We start from the raw sequence: 15,491 nt of genomic DNA on the forward strand, positions 1-15,491 counted from the left end.
GAGCCCAAATGTCCCTCGATGGATGAATGGATAAAGAAGATGTGGTATATATATACAACGGAGTATTACTCAGCAATCGAAAAGAATGAAATCTTGCCATTTGCAACTACGTGGATGGAACTGGGGGGTATTATGCTAAGTGAAATTTGTCAGTCAGTGAAAGACAAATATCATATGACTTCACTCATATGAGGACTTTAAGAGACAAAACAGATGAACATGAGGGAAGGGAAACAAAAATAATTTAAAAACAGGGAGGGGGACAAAACAGAAGAGACTCAAATATGGAGAACAAACTGAGGGTTACTGGAGGGGTTGTGGGAGGGGGGATGGGCTAAATGGGTAAGGGGCACTAAGGAATCTACTCCTGAAATCATTGTTGCACTATACGCTAGTTAATTTGGATGTAAATTTACAAAAATAAAAAATAAAATTAAAGGAAAAAAAGTTCTTTAAAAACGTGATCCAAAAAAAAAAAACAAACAAAAAAAAACAAAAACAACCAAACAAACAAAGAAACCCAGGAGGCACCTGGGTGGGTCAGTTAAGTGTCCGACTTCAGCTCAGGTCATGATCTCACAGTTCCTGGGTTCAAATGCCTCATCAGGCTCTGTGCTGATGAGACTCTGTGTCTTCGGACCAGACATCGGATTCTGTGTCTCCCTCTCTCTCTCTGCCCCTCCCCCACTCACGCTCTGCCTCTCTCTCAAAAGTAAACAAACATTTAAAAAAGAAAAAAAAAACCCTACCATACAGAAATGGCATGGTCCTGGCAATAGAGAAAAAAATACATAAAAACAGAAGTTGAAAGTGATGTAACTTTTTTCTAATGAGAGTGCTGCATATACTGTTTCAAAATAAGTACAACTGAGTGTTCCTATGTGATGAAATAAAGCTACTGAAATATAGAACAGTTTAGGGTTATCAGTAGTCTAATTCAAGACAACTTTCATTTCTTCTGTGCACTAGTGGGCTTCTGCCTATTTTTTCAAAAGTGTTCATGTTTTTATTATGTGTAAAATAGTCTGGGGGAGAAAAGCTCACCTTTTGTGTAAAAAGGAAAACAAATAGCAACGCAACAGATAAAACTGAGCTACATTCCTCTTTGATGGCAACAAGGAAAGGGTTTTGATGTTGGATTCTAAATGCAGCCCTCCCTGATTCATCAAATCCTTTTATTGAATCACAGGGAGAAGAGTACTTCCACAGATCAAAATAAATGGAAACATCCTACAGAAATAAGTGGCTACAAAAATCAATGTGATTGACTTTACATGAAAAACCCTGTGTTTGTGCTTGATAAAGTCGTTTATGTTCCCTATAGAGGACAGAAATCTAAAAAATCACACACACACACACACACACACACACACACACACACACACACACGGAATACTGAACTGTCCTTTTATCTGTATACCACAGATTAGGTATAAGTATAAACATTCTGCCCACAAGTGTCTATAAAAATTAGTTGTAAACTATGAATAACTTACTTAAATCCTGAGTCACTTAATGTTATATCCAAGGGTGCTTCAAACTGTCAAAAAAATCATGGGAAAATAAACCAAAAAACAACATTAAGTGTTGATAGTTCTGAGCCCAGAGCAAGTCTGACAATGCTGTGCTTGCCTTTTGATGAAGAACCTATTTATTTAACCATCATTATCTTCAGAGATTATCTCCTAAATCCACAGCACAGGAAGTCCACTGGAAATATTCTGGCGTTTACATACAATCACAAGCTTGGTGTATATTTATTTCTTAAAGGGCTAATACTTGGCAAACTTTGCCTCGGATCTGAGTATCATAAATAGGTTATATAATAAGCCAGTCAGTAGGGGTAGACTTTTACAAGACACAGATGACCATGTACGGAAGGAAAGACTGGGTGTCTTTAGAAGGAGAATGAGTTTAAAAAAAAAAAAAAAAGGCAGGAGGAGTAAATGAAATTCTTGTAACAGTATGATATCAATCTATATTAGACACCAATATTAATCCTAGGGAAGAAGAATAACATTCTATCCATCACAGGTAAAAGATACTTATAATTCCTCCTCATGAGACTAGCATTCCAAATGGCTTTGCCAAGAGTGATGCTAGATTTTTACTAATCAGACTATACACTCTCACTGACATTTTACTCCATACTCAAATTCACTATCCTCACAAGTCTTTTTGGGTCAAATGACTTGTAATTATTTAAAGCTATCTACTATAGATAATTCCTATTACCTTCTACTAGACCTCACTTATATACTTGTTCCTTTAATGAGAGACATTCAGTTAGCAGAAATTTCCTATGTGCTCTTCTAATCACCTATATTAATTGTATATATTATAGAGTTGAAGCCTTAAGAGGCAAGAAATGTGCTACTTGCTCATACAAGTGACTAATGCAACAAGAAGTCTAAGATGCTCTTTCTGATAACAGCTCTCTCTAAACGGAGGCCATGCGTTATAAAATTTCCTATAGTCCAATCATTCTCTAGACTTACCATTAAGTTAAACTTCTCATCAGCAGAAAACTGGAGGCATTTTAAAATACTCCTTGATTTCTAGAAGAAAAAACAGGATAAATGACAAATCACAATTTAAAAAAACAATAAAAACACTAGTAAAAAAAAGAAAAAGAGAGAGGGAGAGTGAAAAGGAAGCAACCAAGAAGCAAACAGTGATGAAAACCTTTTCACGTTTTTAATAAACCTTTGTTGACTTCCCCATTAATGAAAATGCAGTAATTATAACAACGATAATGTCAAAATTAAATTGTTTCTGTGAAAGGAGGCCAGTGGACTCATTTTTACCTTTAGGTCAATGTAGTATAATCTCTGCTCTGACATATCCCATTGAGCCCAAACAAAATCCTCAGCTACTCTCTCTCTCGGGAGATGACCAGAGTCTTTAATTACCTAAAGAGGCAAAGAGATTTTAGAAATAAGTAACTATTTTAAAGGAGACCATATCTGGATTTCATTATTATTCTGCATATTCTATCTTTATAATACATACAGATATTTCCACGGTTTATTTTTCGCAGTCCCTGATCCCCAACACATATACATGGAAAGCCTTTCCAGAAAAGATTTAAGGCATTATTTCATTACTTACTCTTTCCAACCATTTTATAATAAGCAGTATTATTCTTGTCCCTAGTTTGCCAGATAGGCCAGGGCTGTTGAAGGCAAGGCCACACCTACCACAAATCAATACCTAGGCTAACAGAAGGTTCAGAGTTTCCCATTCTGCACCTAATCCACTCAGGTATCTGCAGACAAAAGGACTTTACTACCAAAGGCAGCAGCTGTGAGGCCAAGGAAATAACTCAGGCCTAGGGGTGAGGGGTATTGGGCAACAATCCCAGATCGGCCATAAAGTATTCATGCCATGCTTCTTACCTTTATCTCTTCCACAATGAGTATGGTGATACTGCCCATCCTTCAAGCAATACTTTACTACACATCCTTCAAGGCCTAACTTAGGCACTGCCTCCTGTACAAAGCCCTCCTTCACCTGTCCCCAAAACCAAGGCAAAACTCACTACCTCTGTATTTCTATGGTACTCTGGCATATTTCTTTTTTTTTTTTTTTAATTTTTAATTTTCAAGTTAGTTAACATAGAGTGTGGTCTTGGCTTCAGGAGTAGAATCCAGTGATTCATTCCTTTCATACAACACCCAGTGCTTATCCCAACAAGTGCCCTCCTTAATGCCCATCACCCATTTTCTCCACCCCCATCGACCCTCAATTTGTTCTCTGTATTTAAGAGTCTCCTATGGTTTGCCTCCCTCTGTGTTTTTATCTTATTTTTCCTACCTTCCCCTATCTGTTAAGTTCCTCAGATTCCACATGAGTGAAACCATGTGATATCTGTCTTTCTCTGCCTTATTTTGCTTAGCATAATACCCTCTAGTTCCATCCACATTGTTGCAAATGGCAAGATTTCATTCTTTTTCATCACCAATTTGTATTCCTGTATGCATGTATATGTGTATGTATACACACCACATCTTCTTAATCCATTCATCAGTTGATGGACTTCTGGGCTCTTTCCATAATTTGGCTATTGTTGATAGCACTGCTGTAAACATTGGGGTGCATGTGCCCCTTCGAATCAGCACTCCTGTATTCTTTGGGTAAATTCCTAGCAGTGCTACTGCTGGGTCATAGGGTAGGTCTATTTTTAATTTTTTGAGGAACCTCCACACTGTTTTCCAGAGTGGCTGCACCAGTTTGCATTCCACCAACAGTGCAAGACAGTTCTCCTTTCTCCACATCCTCGTACTTTGGCATATTTCTATTACAGTTACATTTAACTAATCATATAAGTCTACCCCAATGAGTATGCACTGCCCTTCAACACCTTTATATTTTCAACAAAATTCTTAACTTTGGGGAGCCCATCTTATTTCCATTTTTTCTGAAATTTGTTAAATTAGGAGAGATTTGGGGACTTACAGAGGAATATACTGGCAAGAAAATGATCATCAGAGTGTGGCAACCCAAGTTCACATCTCAATTTTGCCCCTCTCTGGAGTTACCTCACCTCTGTGAGCCTTGGCTGTATTCTCTGTAAACATGGGGATAATTATAACACTGCCTACCTATTGCAGGATGTGATGAATGCATGGAACTGCACACTGCCTTAAGACTGTCATCCAAGCCTTTAAAGAATAAGGGCAATGATGCTTCACAGAAGGGCACAAAAGGATGGAGTGCTGAGGCCACACTATGTTGGCTGCTGACAGAGGCCCTCACTCTGCAGTGTCTCTCGTGGTTCTCAGCCCCTCTTCTAACCAGCCAGTCCTCTGTCTATACCCACTTCTAGTCTTGTTTATTTCACTGACCTGGAAATCCTAGAGAATGCTCTCCTCTAAACTCACATTGCTGGCTTTCAGATTCTACCTTCACCTTTCCTCTCTGGTCTCTTTTCTAACACTAGCCCTGTCCGTGCCCTGTCATCCATGCCACTGGTGGCCCAGAGCTCCAACCACTTTCTATGGTTGTCTCTGACTACTTTCTAGTCATTTTCCAGCCAGCCTCTTGAGTTGAGATTTCAATCATAGATACATAATTAATAAATGACATTTTTCATTTCAATGTTGTTTATATAACTTTAAAATTAAAATCTTCAGAGAAGATTATCTTGATGAAGACTATTTAAATAGTGAAGGAAATAATTTCTAATACCAATAATATATTATTATGTTACATTAATTGTCAAGAAAAAGACAACTCAATAAAAAAACAGACAAGGATATAATTAGGCAATTTTCAGAAAAACAAATTCACATAGCCAGTAACATTAAGGGAAATACAAATTAAAATAATGATATCAACTTAAAACCATTAAAGTGGAAAATTTTTTTTAAATCTTTATTTATTTTTGAGACAGTGCAACAGGGGAGGGGCATAGAGAGAGGGACAGAAGATTTGAAGTGGGCTCTGTGCTGACAGGCTGACAGCAGCAAGCCTGATGTGGCGTTCGAACTCATGAACCACAAGATCATGACCTAAGCAGAAGTCTGATGCTCAACCAACTGAGCCACCCAGGTACCCCTGGAAATTTTTTTTAAAAGGCAAATGCAGGTGCACCTGGGTGGCTCAGTTGGTTAGCCATCTGATCTTGATTTCAGCTCAGGTCATGATCTCCTGGTTCCTGGGCTCGGGCCCCACATCAGGCTCTGCCCTATCAGCATGGAGCCTGCTTGGGATTCTCTCTCTCCCTCTCTCTCTGCCCCTCGCCTGCTTGCACTCTCTCTCTCTCAAAATAAATGTAAAAAAATAAAAATAATAAATAAAAGGCAAATGTGGCTATGACTGGTATGGGTAGAGGGAAAGCATTCTCTTACACATTGCTTGTAAAACTGTGAATTGTTACAAGGTGTTCTGGAAAGCAATCTTAGCAAAATCTGTTGAAATATATTAAATGCATACATCCATCAATCCAATTATCCCTCCCTGAGGATTTAACCCAAAGAAATATGTGTACCATATATATATAGCTATGAAAAACATTTGAGATGATTTATAAAACAGATTTTTAAAAAAAATTTTTTTAACGTATATTTATTTTTGAGACAGGGAGAGACAGAGCATGAACAGGGAAGGGTCAGAGAGAGGGTGACACAGAATCTGAAACAGGCTCCAGGCTCTGAGCTGTCAGCACAGAGCCCGACGCAGGGCTCGAACTCACGGACCGCGAGATCATGACCTGAGCCGAAGTCAGCCGCTTAACCGACTGAGCCACCCAGGCGCCCCTAAAACAGATTTTTAAAAAGTGGCCATCTGACAGAGCTCAGTTTGGCGGGGAACAAAGGCGCTCGCCAGCGCCATCTCCCTCGCCCATCCCCCAGCCAAAATCCCAAAGGGAACCAGTTCCTGCCAGGGAACTTACTTGCTCCATGCAAACACCCAACGCTGTGCTTCTGCGGAGCCACCCCTCCGGCAGCGGGTCTGACTCCCTCCCGCTGCCACAGGGCCCCTCCTGAAGTGGATCACTGAAGGAGAAGCAAGCTAAGCCTGCCCCTCCTGCCCCCTGTGCACCTTGCCTACCCACCCCAGCTAATATGCCAGATCCCCAGCACCACAAGCCTGGCAGTGTGCGAGTAGCCCAGACGGGCCACACCACCCCACAGTGAATCCCGCCCCTAGGAGAGGGGAAGAGAAGGCACACACCAGTCTGTGGCCCCAGCGGTGGGCTGGGGGCAGACATCAGGTCGGACTGCGGCCACGCCCACCAACTACAGTTATACACCACAGCACAGGGGAAGTGCCCTGCAGGTCCACACCACTCCAGGGACTATCCAAAATGACCAAATGGAAGAATTCCCCTCAAAAGACTATCCAGGAAATAACAGCTAATGAACTGATCAAAAAGGATTTAAATAATATAACAGAAAGTGAATTTAGAATAACAGTCATAAAATTAATCGCTGGGCTGGAAAACAGTATAGACAACAGCAGAGAATCTATTGCTACAGAGATCAAGGGACTAAGGAATAGTGATGAGGAGCTGAAAAACGCTATAAACAATATGCAAAATAAAATGGAAACGACCACTGCTTGGATTGAAGAGGCAGAGGAGAGAATAGGTGAACTAGAAGATAAAATTATGGAAAAAGAGGAAGCTGAGAAAAAGAGAGAGAAAAAAATCCAGGAGTATGAGGGGAAAATTAGAGAAATAAGTGATGCACTAAAAAGAAATAATATACGCATAATTGGTATCCCAGAGGAGGAAGAGAGAGGGAAAGGTGCTGAAGGGGTACTTGAAGAAATAATAGCTGAGAACTTCCCTGAACTGGGGAAGGAAAAAGGCATTGAAATTCAAGAGGCACAGAGAACTCCCTTCAGACGTAACTTGAATCGATCTTCTGCACGACATATCATAGTGAAACTGGCAAAATACAAGGATAAAGAGAAAATTCTGAAAGCAGCAAGGGATAAACGTGCCTTAACATATAAAGGGAGACCTATAAGACTCGTGCCTGATCTCTCTTTTGAAACTTGGCAGGCCAGAAAGGCATGGCAGGAGATCTTCAATGTGATGAACAGAAAAAATATGCAGCCGAGAATCCTTTATCCAGCAAGTCTGTCATTTAGAATAGAAGGAGAGATAAAGGTCTTCCCAAACAAACAAAAACTGAAGGAATTTGTCACCACTAAATCAGCCCTACAAGAGATTCTAAGGGGGGTCCTGTGAGACAAAGTACCAGAGACATCGCTACAAGCATAAAACATACAGACATCACAATGACTCTAAACCCGTATCTTTCTATAATAACACTGAATGTAAATGGACTAAATGCGCGAACCAAAAGACATAGGGTATCAGAATGGATAAAAAAAACAAGACCCATCTATTTGCTGTCTACAAGAGACTCATTTTAGACCTGAGGACACCTTCAGATTGAGAGTGAGGGGATGGAGAACTATTTATCATGCTACTGGAAGCCAAAAGAAAGATTGAGAGTGAGGGGATGGAGAACTATTTATCATGCTACTGGAAGCCAAAAGAAAGCTGGAGTAGCCATACTTATATCAGACAAACTAGACTTCAAATTAAAGGCTGTAACAAGAGATGAAGAAGGGCATTATATAATAATCACAGGGTCTATCCATCAGGAAGAGCTAACAATTATAAATGTCTATGTGCCGAATACAGGAGCCCCCAAATATTTAAAACAATTACTCATAAACATAAGCAACCTTATTGATAAGAATGTGGTAATTGCAGGGGACTTTAACACTCCACTTACAGAAATGGATACATCATCTAGACACATGGTCAATAAAGAAACAAGGGCCCTGAATGATACATTGGATCAGATGGACTTGACAGATATATTTAGAACTCTGCATCCCAAAGCAACAGAATATACTTTCTTCTCGAGTGCACATGGAACATTCTCCAAGATAGATCATATACTGGGTCACAAAACAGCCCTTCATAAGTTTACAAGAATTGAAATTATACCATGCATACTTTCAGACCACAATGCTATGAAGCTTGAAATCAACCACAGGAAAAAGTCTGGAAAACCTCCAAAAGCATGGAGGTTAAAGAACACCCTACTAAAGAATGAGTGGGTCAACCAGGCAATTAGAGAAGAAATTAAAAAATATATGGAAACAAACGAAAATGAAAATACAACAATCCAAACGCTTTGGGATGCAGTGAAGGCAGTCCTGAGAGGAAAATACATTGCAATCCAGGCCTATCTCAAGAAACAAGAAAAATCCCAAATACAAAATCTAACAGCACACCTAAAGGAAATAGAAGCAGAGCAGCAAAGGCAGCCTAAACCCAGCAGAAGAAGAGAAATAATAAAGATCAGAGAGAAATAAACAATACAGAATCTAAAAAAAACTGTAGAGCAGATCAACGAAACCAAGAGTTGGTTTTTTGAAAAAATAAACAAAATTGACAAACCTCTAGCCAGGCTTCTCAAAAAGAAAAGGGAGATGACCCAAATAGATAAAATCATGAATGAAAATGGAATTATTACAACCAATCCCTCAGAGATACAAACAATTATCAGGGAATACTATGAAAAATTATATGCCAACAAATTGGACAACCTGGAAGAAATGGACAAATTTCTAAACACCCACACTCTTCCAAAACTCAATCAGGAGGAAATAGAAAGCTTGAACAGACCCATAACCAGCGAATAAATTGAGTCAGTTATCAAAAATCTCCCAACAAATAAGAGTCCAGGACCAGATGGCTTCCCAGGGGAGTTCTACCAGACGTTTAAAGCAGAGATACTACCTATCCTTCTCAAGCTATTCCAAGAAATAGAAAGGGAAGGAAAACTTCCAGACTCATTCTATGAAGCCAGTATTACTTTGATTCCTAAACCAGACAGAGACCCAGTAAAAAAAGAGAACTACAGGCCAATATCCCTGATGAATATGGATGCAAAAATTCTCAATAAGATATTAGCAAATCGAATTCAACAGCATATAAAAAGAATTATTCACCATGATCAAGTGGGATTCATTCCTGGGATGCAGGGCTGGTTCAATATTCTCAAATCAATCAACGTGATACATCACATTAATAAAAGAAAAGATAAGAACCATATGATCCTTTCAATCGATGCAGAAAAGGCCTTTGACAAAATTCAGCACCCTTTCTTAACAAAAACCCTTGAGAAAGTCGGGATAGAAGGAACATACTTAAACATCATAAAAGCCATTTATGAAAAGCCCACAGCTAACATCATCCTCAATGGGGAAAAACTGAGAGCTTTTTTCCTGAGATCGGGAACACGACAGGGATGCCCACTCTCACCGCTGTTGTTTAACATAGTGTTGGAAGTGCTAGCATCAGCAATCAGACAACAAAAGGAAATCAAAGGCATCAAAATTGGCAAAGATGAAGTCAAGCTTTCACTTTTTGCAGATGACATGATACTATACATGGAAAATCCGACAGACTCCACCAAAAGTCTGCTAGAACTGATACATGAATTCAGCAAAGTTGCAGGATGCAAAATCAATGTACAGAAATCAGTTGCATTCTTATACACTAACAATGAAGCAACAGAAAGACAAATAAAGAAACTGATCCCATTCACAATTGCACCAAGAAGCATAAAATACCTAGGAATAAATCTAACCAAAGATGTAAAAGATTTGTATGCTGAAAGCTATAGAAAGCTTATGAAGGTAATTGAAGAAGATATAAAGAAATGGAAAGACATTCCCTGCTCATGGATTGGAAGAATAAACATTGTTAAAATGTCAATACCACCCAAAACTATCTACACATTCAATGCAATCCCAATCAAAATGGCACCAGCATTCTTCTCAAAACTAGAACAAGCAATCCTAAAATTCATATGGAACCACAAAAGGCCCCGAATAGCCAAAGGAATTTTGAAGAAGAAGACCAAAGCAGGAGGCATCACAATCCCAGACTTTAGCCTCTACTACAAAGCTGTAATCCTCAAGACAGCATGTTATTGGCACAAAAACAGACACATAGACCAATGGAATAGAATAGAAACCCTAGAACTAGGCCCACAAACGTATGGCCAACTCATCTTTGACAAAGCAGGAAAGAACATCCAATGGAAAACAGACAGTCTCTTTAACAAATGGTGCTGGGGGAACTGGACAGCAACATGCAGAAGGTTGAAACTAGACCACTTTCTCACACCATTTACAAAAATAAACTCAAAATGGATAAAGGACCTGGATGTGAGACAGGAAACCATCAAAACCCTAGAGGAGAAAGCGGAAAAGACCTCTCTGACCTCAGCCGTAGCAATCTCTTACTCGACACATCCCCAAAGGCAAGGGAATTAAAAGCAAAAATGAATTACTGGGACCTTATGAAGATAAAAAGCTTCTGCACAGCAAAGGAAACAACCACCAAAACTAAAAGGCAACCAACGGAATGGGAAAAGATATTTGCAAATGACATATCAGACAAAGGGCTAGTATCCAAAATCTATAAAGAGCTCACCAAACTCCACACCCGAAAAACAAATAACCCAGTGAAGAAATGGGCAGAAAAATGAATAGACACTTCTCTAAAGAAGACATCCGGATGGCCAACAGGCACATGAAAAGATGTTCAATGTCGCTCCCTATCAGGGAAATACAAACCAAAACCACACTCAGATATCACCTCACGCCAGTCAGAGTGGCCAAAATGAACAAATGAGGAGACTATAGATGCTAGAGAGGATGTGGAGAAACGGGAACCCTCTTGCACTGTTGGTGGGAATGCAAACTGGTGCAGCCACTCTGGAAAACAGTGTGGAGGTTCCTCAGAAAATTAAAAATAGACCTACCCTATGACCCAGCAATAGCACTGCTAGGAATTTACCCAAGGGATACAGGAGTACTGATGCATAGGGGCACTTGTACCCCAATGTTTATAGCAGCACTCTCAACAATAGCCAAATTATGGAAAGAGCCTAAATGTCCATCAACTGATGAATGGGCAAAGAAATTGTGGTTTATATACACAATGGAGTACTACATGGCAATGAGAAAGAATGAAATATGGCCATTTGTAGCAACGTGGATGGAACTGGAGAGTGTGATGCTAAGTGAAATAAGCCATACAGAGAAAGACAGATACCATATGTTTTCACTCTTATGTGGATCCTGAGAAACTTAACAGAAACCCATGGGGGAGGGGAAGGAAAAAAAAAAAAAAAGAGGTTAGAGTGGGAGAGAGCCAAAGCATAAGAAACTCTTAAAAACTGAGAACAAACTGAGGGTTGATGGGGGGTGGGAGGGAGGGGAGGGTGGGTATTGGGTATTTAGGAGGGCACCTTTTGGGATGAGCACTGGGTGTTGTATGGAAACCAGTTTGACAATAAATTTCATATATTGAAAAAATAAATAAATAAAAGATATTTATTTACTCAAAAAAAAAAAAAAGTGGCCATCCATGGGAGAATGATTGAAGTTGCATACATCCACGCCAGGGACTATTATGTGTTTCTAAAAAGAATGAATTGACATATTCAGGTTGACTTGTAGGTAATGCCACAAAGTTATAGGAGGAAGGAGTGGATAATAAACAAACCTCTGGGTGTGTCAGGGGTGGGGATGAGATATATACACGTATGAAGAACAGCATGAAAGGACACATAATAGGTTGTAGACAAAAGTTAGAGGAGAAAACTCAAGGAAGAAGTAGCATACAAGCAGAAAAAAAAAGAAAAAGAAAAAAGGAAAAAAAATTGAACTGTATTATCCCCCAGCATATATGTTATGATCCCATTTATTCTATGTATGCATAAAAATTAGTGGAAAAGGTTACATTCCTAATTAAAAACCTACGGGGATAGCCCTGATATACTAAGTAAAAAGCAAAAACAAAAATGGCAAATTAATAGATTCTCTTTTGGTAAAAATCACTGAATTCCTGCATATGTGTACGTTTGTATGAGCAAGGTAAAGGTGTGGGAAGAGTCACACAGGCTCTCCTGAGTTATCTCAGGAGACTGAGATTGGACAGTGAGGTCAAGATAAAGGAGATAATTAACTCCTTCATAGATCTCACATTATTTCACATGTTACAACATCAAGTCTGTAATCTGAAAGACGTTGAATAAAGAAAATGGTCTGTGTCTGTAACATTACCCTTAACAGTCTAGAAATGTCACTCTGTGGGAAAAAACTGTGAAGCAAGAGAAATTTCAAATATTTACCACTCTACTTCCATCTTCTTGGATGACTTGGATATGAAACTTTTCGATATCTTTAAAAAGATAAACAAAAGAAAGACAGTTTAACCTTTATGAAAATTATGAGCACCTTTTTACACCTAACAGTGGTGAACGTTTATTTATAAAAGCAATGCAGATGAATCAACTGGCTGGAAAAATAGTATTATCACAGAGAGCAATTTCATAATATAAGTGCAAAACAAAACCCACCTTTCTCCAGCCTCTCTCCATAGTCTATTGCAAATCTAGCATTTACTCTGCTCCTCAATGCCAACAATGGATGAGACATTTAACCCTTCTGCTCCCCTGGGTTCCCTCAAATGTTGGCCTCCCCTGCACCATCAGTCTTATTTGGAGCTAACAGGGGTTCCTTTGGCAGGGTTTGTCTCCAATTTCCAAATATCATATGAAAATATCATACGAAAATAATGGGGAGAAAACTCATTATACAAGATATTGGGGGGTATTTTTACAGGGATCAGTTTCACAATAAGAGAACTCTCAGCAATTTAGGTAGATTTGTGGATGGTCCCTTTCTCTCAGGAAGCAATCTAGAATTAGCCATACTTAACCTTCTGCCAGACTAGGTACAAAAATGGGAGATAGATAATTGGTCAAGAGCATAGAAAGCGAACATGAACCTAACACCCCCAGGCCTGTTCTTCTCATTATCAATCAGCGATTTCATTTTATAACATGAAACATGGCTTACTAGGTAAGATCCATGAGTGGATTTTGTCCCTTCTCTGCTACCTCCCCATCCAAAGTGAAAAAAACTTCATTAGAGGATGTCCCAATCTTATTTCAGGTAGAATGTGACCAAGTATGTGTCCTCAAATTCTACTATCAAATTCTACTGGCTTCTAATACCTTCCTCCTTCTCCATCCAAGGTGACAGATACCCTGAAGAAGGATGAACTAAAGAAGGTAAAAGTGACCTCCACAACTGTTCTACACTCTACCATGTGACAAACATGGAAATCCATGCATATAGGAGCCCATCATTCCTGGGATGGGAAACAGAGCAGAGCCTAAGGGGACAAGTGGGGCGAAAAGGAAAAGCCCTTCCACAGGAGTGCTAGATCTGAAATGAACATCAAAGGTCAGTTGGACCTTCAGCACTGGTGAGTGAACATCTAGAAGATTCAGTCAAGTCCCATACTTCACTAGGAGATGTGCCCTTCATGAAGTTTGTATATATCATCTAAAGATACACTTACATTTCTCTTCTGAAACCAGTAACAGATGGTTCTCTGGAAGGGGGTGACTTTCCACATGGGGGTAGAGAAACTATAAAAAGGAAATGAACCAAAATCATAAGCAAAGACTACCTTGCTTACACAAATATTCCAAAAGTGTTTGATCACTGTACTACTACACAGCCTAGAAGGTACTGGGAACCACCGAATAGTTTACAGACACACATTACAAATGGAAGCAAGGAGGAAAAAGAAACACTTTCAGGAGCTCAGTTTTCCAGGGGGAAATTGATGGCAGGCCAACATAATTCATTTAAACAGTAAGGCTAAAGTATAAGCTTATTTCTAGAGATGGTGCTTCCTATTTTGGAATGTGATTTTGAAGCTAATCAGAAACAATATAAACATCAGTACAGAAAGTTCTGTTTTGCAAGCACACAAAAAAGGGGTCAATACATCTGTTGTGCAATTAAATGTAGTATTTAATTTGACAACCAAGTAAATGTAGGCTCTCCTACAACTTCCAAAGTCCCACATCCAAAAGACAAAGCACAACGTAACACGGGACTTTCCAATGCAGAAGAGTGAGTCACGATGTGGCATGTGGTGGAGGATTTGCAAGCCTCAAATAATAGAATGACTGCCGTTGGGAAGAAAAGGCTCCATCCACCCTACTCCTCCTTCTCTATGCTCTCCCATACGGGTCAGCCCACAGGACAAAGCAGCCAGCCAGAAACAGCTTGATGTCATCAGCAGTGATAATGAGGGAAAAGGGGCCCTGGGATGACTCCAGTGACTTAATTCTTTCATCATCAAAAGGGTGACTATAAATCAGCAGTTTCATTTTGTAACATGAAAAACAGCTTACTAGATAGGATCCACCCATGAATTTTGTTGTTTCCCTCCACAGTTCAAAGCATTATGAAAGAACATAACCTTTTTATGTCCTTATTTTATAATCGGCAGCCTTTCTAAAGACTAGGAACATTTTTGACAAAATGTATTACCTGGTGTTCTAACTTTTCATGATGACAAAATTAAAATAGAACTGGCAATTTTTTTTTTAAGTTTATTTGTTTACTTTTGAGAGAAAGAGCACAAGCAGAGGAGGGTCAGGGAGAGAGAGGAAGACACAGAATCTGAAGCAGGCTCCAGGCTCCGAGCTCTCAGCTGAGAGTTCGATGCGAGGCTGGAACTCACCAAAGGTGAGATCATGACCTGAGCTGAAGTCGGACACCTAATCAACTGAGCCACCCAGGCACCCCTAGAACTGGTAATTTTTTTTTTAATTGTCCACAGTCAAGTTTCCTTTTTAGAATTGAAAAACAGAACATTAACAATACACCATTTTTCATGGCAAATCTTCAAAATTATAAAATAGTACTGTAGAATTCAGCTATGAAAATAATGTAGAACTTACTATGTCCTGATTTGTGAAATTGTGCACCTCAAACAGAAAACTGCCTGTCCTGGGGTTGAGGAGAAGCAAAGCTGAGTGACACCATACAGATAGTGGAAGAGCCAACATTCGGTGCCTCAAAACAAGGAAATATTCCTAGAGAAGATGATTCGGCCTCCCTTGGGACTACAG

At 39.4% G+C, this 15,491-nt stretch overlaps 1 protein-coding gene across 11 annotated transcripts in view; it reads right to left on the reverse strand.

Annotated features, from left to right (window-relative positions):
* GSAP (gamma-secretase activating protein) overlaps positions 1–15,491 on the reverse strand; it is a 91,385-nt gene that overhangs the window by 52,046 nt on the left and 23,848 nt on the right. For all 11 annotated transcript variants that reach the window (XR_006965289.1, XR_006965288.1, XM_047097009.1 and 8 more), the window contains exons 7-11: positions 13,922–13,991; positions 12,684–12,733; positions 2,808–2,912; positions 2,499–2,558; positions 1,497–1,540 (exon numbers count right to left, since the gene is read on the reverse strand). Coding sequence is in view for 9 of the 11 variants with exons in the window: in XM_047097009.1 (XP_046952965.1) it covers positions 1,497–1,540; positions 2,499–2,558; positions 2,808–2,912; positions 12,684–12,733; positions 13,922–13,991 (329 nt within the window). In the remaining 2 variants the exon portion in view is untranslated. The remainder of the gene's footprint in view (positions 1–1,496; positions 1,541–2,498; positions 2,559–2,807; positions 2,913–12,683; positions 12,734–13,921; positions 13,992–15,491) is intronic.

Source organism: Lynx rufus, unplaced genomic scaffold (genome assembly GCF_022079265.1).
Source record: "Lynx rufus isolate CCGP_SWC_20201006 ecotype Redwood Valley unplaced genomic scaffold, mLynRuf1.p SCAF_4, whole genome shotgun sequence".
NCBI classification, from domain to species: domain Eukaryota; kingdom Metazoa; phylum Chordata; class Mammalia; order Carnivora; family Felidae; genus Lynx; species Lynx rufus.